The following is a 6,887-nucleotide window of genomic DNA, read 5'->3' on the forward strand; positions in this document are numbered from 1 at the left end:
TTTATCACAAATAAAAATATCCAAAAATTTCCCTTTCAAAATTTTAGCTTCACGTTGAACAAAATCTTTCAAATTTCATCAATTTTTTTTCTACTCTATAGAACTTTTAAATCATTTCGTGTTAAGCACTTATGGGTTTTATGTAAAAGAAAAATAAGAAATTACAAGACTTGATTGTAACAATGTAAAATTTGAAGGAATATAATCAAGTAAAAAAAATTAAGGAACGAATATTCCACGTTAATTAACTATGAAAAATGATCTAAAAATGCAATTAAGTTAAAGTTTTCCCTCAGCTCTTTATTTGTTCCATGATATCATTAATTTGATTGAAACATTTCAATGTTTATTAATAGCAAGTTAGCAACAAAAACACTGATTATCTGTGTGGTCTGGTCTATTTACCCAGTCTGACCTATCTTTCCTGTGTTACCCAAACTTTTGTCTCCAGTAATTGACAAAAAACGAGTCCATACATGTTATTCCTTCACATGTGTGGTTTAGGGAAAATTGATTCGTTGTAATTGCATTACCAGGACTGACAAAAGCAAGTGTTCAGTTCAATTATTGTCTCCCTATAACCTTTTTAGCCCTTTGGCTCATTTCCTGTTAGGAATTTTCCCATAATTGAGATTATTTTTAGCTTCTTAAAGGTGTGCATATCTGAATAATGCCTACTTAGATGTTTTTTCTTTCTTTTAATGATCCCATAAATTTCTAACAAAACTTTAGATTTCTGGGACATGTGGGGTCCCGATAACACCATGTCACACACTACATTGATGCTCAATTACACTGCAGGACATGCACAAGGTTACAACCTTAGTATATAGTGTTACTGATACCTTGTCTCATGGGGACCAGAGAGTGGTGATCAAGGAATCTTAGAGCTTTTTGCTAGGACATTATGCAAAGATACCAGGGTGGAGGACATACCCTTTTATTGAGAGATGATCCTGAATCTTCTGACACACTATAACCACAATAATAAAGCCTTATCTCACTAGACGAGGTCGGCTACATGAATCAACCGATGTCATTCGACATGAATAAAAATTAAAGTTTCAATAAATATTATTGAGCCTGAGATCTTCATTGGTGACTTCCTCCAACATCATTTTTTATCTTTCTCTTTTCATTTTTTACCAGACTAAAAATCATGCAATCTCCTCTTCAATTCGCTGACACACTAGTCTACAAATGTTTTGAAAGATGAACAAGATATTATGTGAAATCATACAAAACACTACTAGAACTACAACTACCATTGCATGCAAATGCTGATTGGTGAATGCTGGTGCTCTGCAGAGAAGCAAAGCAGTGAATAGTGCAAATCTTCAAGTTGAAGAATAAAAGGCAGATGCAGCAAAAACTAAAAAAGTGGCCAGTCAGAATAATTTTGGAAGGTACCATTATTACACTTGGCAGGTCCATTGCTTTCAAACTTTGCAGGTACAGCTGAGGCTTGTGGATAACATTGACAAGAAGATAAAACCAATTTTGAGTAGGTCCTAATGTAGTTTGACTTGTTTAATAGCCACATTAACATTTGAAGCCATTCCCATATACCCTGGTTCAGGGGAACATGCTTACAAAGAGTATCTAAACCTTAGTCCACCAATAACATGATATGTTTTTGTTCCAAATAACACTCCAAGCCTTCTGCCTTGGATCAAGTGGATTTTGTGAATTAATTTTAAATCTAGTCATTTTGATGCTAATTTCCGGTCTAGTTCGTTCTGGGAAAAGGGGGGGTTTATTTCATGCTTCAGGAGATACATGTATATGTCAAAAGTAGTAGTCATGTGAATATATCTGATGTTGGAAGCAATAAGAATGGATCTGACGAGTAATATTCACTGAATGTGAGATGTAACTGGATGAATTTCAAATACTGAGGTTAGGCAATGTTTGAATTGTGTCCTCTGTAATAGTCACTATACCCTGAAGCGAACATCAAATCAAAACCATAATAATGCCAAAACAAACATATAATGCCAAACTTACAATTATGCTATGCTCAGCCAATCGGAGGGGTCCTACTTAACTAACTCCTTTTGCTGATTTACAGACTTGAAGCTGCTTTACTTACAGGGCACTCTTGTTTAAACTTTGAAAAATATGTTTTTATGATATAATTTTGTTTTAAATAAGTTATCACTTTTTCTTAATTAAAAACAATGAGCCTCAATTCCTATGGTACATTTTTTATTAATAACAAATTTTATATAATTAACTAATCAGAAATCATCTTTAATGATTTTTAAGATAATTAGGCTAAAAACCAATAAACTTAATCCATAATAATTTATAATTCAATTAGTTTATACAATTCGTTTATATTGTGAGTACATATTACATAAACCCCTTTACTCAATGACAAAATTGCTTGTTTTAAGAAATAGTAGTTTGCTTATGGATTTAGTCACTTTAAAAACACTTTTTTTTGGTTAAGTAAACACAATTAAACTGGCCATAATAACATCTTTATAAAATTGCAGCAGATTTAAGCTTTATAAAAACTTATATCAGAATATTTACAGTGATTTTCTTCTTTCCTGATATTTGAATACCAGTCCAATCACACGTTTTGTTTCTTCTAGTTTTTAACTTTGGTACTGCTGAATTAAATGATAGCAACTAGAAAGGGCAAGACAAGGTGATCTTCAAGATCAGAAGACAATAATCCAAAAATTAATGATAATATATACAAATATCAACAAGTCTTCATATTGTGATAAGAATTACAAAGCTAAAGAGAACATGTATCCTATACAATCTCCTTGTATAAAAAATCAAAGAATGATCTTCTGTTGTGGTATTATTTTGAATCTATCATGTACATTGCCACATGGAAAACGTATTTAAGGAATCATGGTACACCTGCAAGGTGAGGAGTGCTTGAAGTCTTATGTGGAAGAAATTTGTGCTCCGAACTCTTGTGTTTACCCTGAAAGGCACATGAAATGGTTCCAAAGGGATCAAAATTGCACATCCTGTTGAAAATAGCACTCACTTCCTTGTTAAGTTTCCTAGAGGCCTTCATGTCACAAACTTTGGTGTTAATTTGTAAATCAGGATTGAGCATTTGAGTCATTGCACATGCACTCAGGAATAGGAAACTTGGTAACATCCCTCCCAGCTTTGATAGTTCTAAGTTCTGGCTGCCCCAATGAGTCTTGGTGCAACTCTTTGATAATCTTGTTGAACTCTTCTTCAGAGAGGGAAGAATTGTGAAAAAATGGGAGCATGTGTCTCTTGTTTGGGGTTATATATTTCTTGTGCCCGGCAAATGCTCGATGACCCTGAAAATGAAACAACATTTTAAGCATGAAAAATTAGAAATTCTCACAGTGGCTGATTTAGTTTGATAGAATGTTTCTATTTTCTATTTCCATTTCCTGTTTTCACAAATAACTACAAAACTACCAAGTTGTTTTCACTTTTTTTCCTATTTTCCTAGAATTGTACAAAAGATGGTGAAAATAGTAAAATGTTGTTTTCACCATTTCCTATACAAATCTGTTAAAACAGGAAACAGGTGAAAACAACTTGGCATTTGTGTAATTATTTGCAAAATTAAAATTCAAGTGCAAAGTATGCCCTACAGTCTTGTTCAATTGATAGAAGAATCACTAACAACTTAACAAGCATACCTGAATTGCATGGCCCATATTTCCTCCATGAGACGGCATGAAAACATCACTCTTCTCAGAGATTATGTAATCTATGGCAGCCATTATAGAAGCCTTATTTGCAAATGGTTGTAGTTCTCCTGGCAAGGCAAGATCTTCCTTGCTATAAAAATGTGGAAAGTCTTGGATCAATGGAAGCAAGGCTTCTTTTCCACCCAATGGTTGTCCTCCAGCCCAATAAATTCTTGCATTCTTTGGAGCTCCTAGACCTTTCAAAAGCCTATAAATTGAATCAAAGCATCTTTTAGCAAACTTTATTACACTGAATTTTTTAAAAACAACCATTAAACAGAAGCGTTATTATATTCACCTGGTAACCTCCACAGCATTCAAGGGGCATAGACCAGCCATCTTCCTTTCATGGTAAGTCATATTTGATCTTGCAGTCAAGAGTTCTGGCCGTTGTACCCTCTCACTGTTAACAATCTCATCAAATTCGGGACTCAAACCGGGGAGGCATCCAGTCCTCACCCACACATCCTTTTCCATTCTTAGATGAAGAGCAAGATAAGGTCCCTTGCTTTGCATTCTCTCTGCAATCCTGTCACCAAGTTCTTGAATCGGCTGAGCGAACCGTAGCGCGTTAAAAGCAACCTGAAACATTAGATGAGAACTAACTATCAGGAATCTGCAATCAGTTGTCATACAAGTAAATTTCAAAAGGGTGAGTTTGGCTGTTTTCTTTTTCTTTTATTTGTTTTGATTTTTCCCCTTTCCCAAATAGTATATAAAGGAAGAGAATTTGAATTTCAAGTACCTTGCATCTAAGCTTTTGAAGATCAGAAGGGAGATCCTTTGACAGCCTTGAATCCAAACTGCGTAAGAGCAAAACACCTTCTCTGTTGAACTGCACAGACAACCAGGACTGTAATTAGAAAAGTGTACTTTTTCAAACAACATCAACACTCACTACTTTCTCCAAACAAGTTAAAAACCTTAGTTAACAATGCAAATGTAATACATTGTTAGGGACTATAGAGGCCTCTAATTACTTATCTACAACATTGCTGCTCTGATTATATTAATTTTGGCGTCATCAGTATAACAACCTCTATGAACTATTGAAATTAATGGGTCAACACTTTAGGAGGACTCCAAATTTTGGAGAAGTTAAACTGAAAAAGCAATGAACAGAACACTTGAAGAAAACAGAAGAGGATGAGAAAACATCTCCTAACTGTTTTTGGTTTTGGTCTTTAAAACACTTTTTTGGAAATAAATTTCACAACTTCAAAAGATTTTGGATGGGAAATTGACTGTTGAGTAGTATGCAATTGTTTTAGAAAACGGTTTTAAAAACCAAAAAAAAAAAAAAGAAGAGAAAAGAGAATTAAAAGGGGTTCTTACTCTTCTGAGATATCTTGAACGGATCCAACTAGGAGTGACATGAAGGGGAGGACTACCCTCCACTGGTTTTGTCATTAGATGTGTTGATGGCAATGCTGAAACTACTCGAACATCATTGGCAAGAACTCTCTTGAAGTGCTTCAAGTCAAATATATCACCAAACTCACTGCAACCGAACCAAACCAATGAAAAACATCTCAAATAAGGAAAAACATCAAAGTCACACCACACTCTCTTCTAGCACACACAAATAAGGAAAGAAACTTAAATAACACAAATAAAGCAACTGGATCAGTATAAGGAAAGAAAATCATTTTTTAACATGGAATTGTCCAGATTTTAAGAATTTGAATTCATTAATAAGCTAAACCAATTTGGAAATATGATTCAACATAGACTATGGACAAGAATAATATGTACCTTTCATCACCCCAAATGACATTGACTTGCAATATAGGAACAACCAAAGCAGCTCCAAGAATCCTAGCAATGACAACAGCATCAACAATCTGATTCCTCTGCTGATTCAACCCCCCAGAAACAACCACCATCAGGTACTTTCTCCTATCCCTCAGAACCCTTTCACTTGCTCCTCTGTAATCCCTGCTGAAACTCAAGCAAGGCTTGTATCCCAACCCATCTGGCTGCTCCCAAAACTCACTCTTCTCAACACCCTCATCACCTTCCACCTTCTCCAATCCCTGTGCTCTCAGCTCCACATGAGCCAACAAAACCTCATCTTTTTTTTGGTCATTATTCTCTCTCACAACAGCACCAAGGCTTGGCTTTGAATGTGGGGTGGTTGAGATCATGTTCTGTGGCAGAAGGGTTGTGGTGGCACATGGGTAGGGGGGGAACGGGGTGTGAAGTGTGAGGCCAAACTTGAGCATGCCAAGGAAACCAAAGAGAAAGAGTGTGAGGAACCACATCCTTGGTTTTCTGAAGATGATGCTGTTGGTGTTGGTGAAGAAGATAAAGAACCTGCTGTTGGTGTTCCTTGAAGACTTCTTGGGAGAGTCAAGAAGAGATTGCAGAGAAGAAGATGATATGGAGTTGATGATCTGAGATGGAACTGATATGTAGGACAACTTGTTGGCATTGTTCTTTGACTTAGCCATTGAAGAGAACAACTTCACAATGAGAGAAAGAGAGAGAGATAGAGAGAAAGAGAGTTACTGCTTTTCTTTTATTGTGTTTTTGTTCTTAACTTCTTCTCTTCCTTCAGAAGAAGAAGACCATAATGAGAGATTATAAGTTTGGTTTGGTTTTAAAAGAGCCTCAATCAAGTTTTCATTCAAAGTCTTTTTTTCTTTTTTCTAGAGAGAGAGAGAGAGAGGAGGGTCGGCGGGAACACGAAGTTAGATCAAAGTTTCAACGCGTAATTAAAGGTAGAAACTGGGTTTGAGGATTTGGACAAGTTTAGTTCTGGTGCACATCGTTTTTAAAGTGGGGAATTCATGGTTCAAGGTGTTTACATTTGGCATTCTACTACATTATATTATAATTATAGTGGCATTATTCATCTCATCTTTTGATGGATGGGGGTGTATGTGGTATGTTTGTTGGAGAATGACCCTTAAGCCCCCACCCCCCTTCTCATTATTGAATTCAGGTTTGGTTTTTCAACTAGATTTTGATGCTATTGTTGGTAATCAATTTTGCAATCAAATATAGGGGACTCTAAATTCTAATATTCAAACACAGGTAAATCCGAAACCATCTTATTATCTTGTCAAGGAAATTTTGTCCTACCATGTATGATGTAGGTATAAAAGGTGTCAATGTCACACAACATAGATGGATTGGGTTGCCAAAAATTTTAGAAATCAAACATATATTAGCTTA

General features: G+C 35.4%; 1 protein-coding gene across 1 annotated transcript; it reads right to left on the reverse strand.

Annotated features, from left to right (window-relative positions):
* Positions 1-2,672: 2,672 nt before the first annotated feature.
* On the reverse strand, positions 2,673-6,483 carry LOC114385675 (O-fucosyltransferase 20-like). Its single transcript, XM_028345693.1, has 6 exons — positions 5,463-6,483; positions 5,043-5,208; positions 4,453-4,542; positions 4,006-4,289; positions 3,657-3,915; positions 2,673-3,305 (listed from the first exon to the last, which is right to left on the reverse strand). The coding sequence occupies exons 1-6, from the start codon at positions 6,158-6,160 to the stop codon at positions 3,075-3,077; spliced, it is 1,728 nt and encodes a 575-aa protein (XP_028201494.1). The 5' UTR covers positions 6,161-6,483; the 3' UTR covers positions 2,673-3,074.
* Between the last annotated feature and the right edge of the window lie 404 nt (positions 6,484-6,887).

The sequence above is a fragment of the Glycine soja genome, chromosome 15 (assembly GCF_004193775.1).
Source record: "Glycine soja cultivar W05 chromosome 15, ASM419377v2, whole genome shotgun sequence".
Taxonomy (NCBI): domain Eukaryota; kingdom Viridiplantae; phylum Streptophyta; class Magnoliopsida; order Fabales; family Fabaceae; genus Glycine; species Glycine soja.

Coding starts and splice junctions, on each gene's coding strand:
- LOC114385675 (XM_028345693.1), bottom strand. CDS start 6,160: ATGGCTAAGTCAAAGAACAATGCCAACAAGTTGTCCTACATATCAGTT. Junction 5,209..5,462: donor GTCATTTGGGGTGATGAAAG/GTACATATTATT, acceptor GTTCGGTTGCAG/TGAGTTTGGTGATATATTTG. Junction 4,543..5,042: donor GTTCAAGATATCTCAGAAGA/GTAAGAACCCCT, acceptor TTGTCTGTGCAG/TTCAACAGAGAAGGTGTTTT.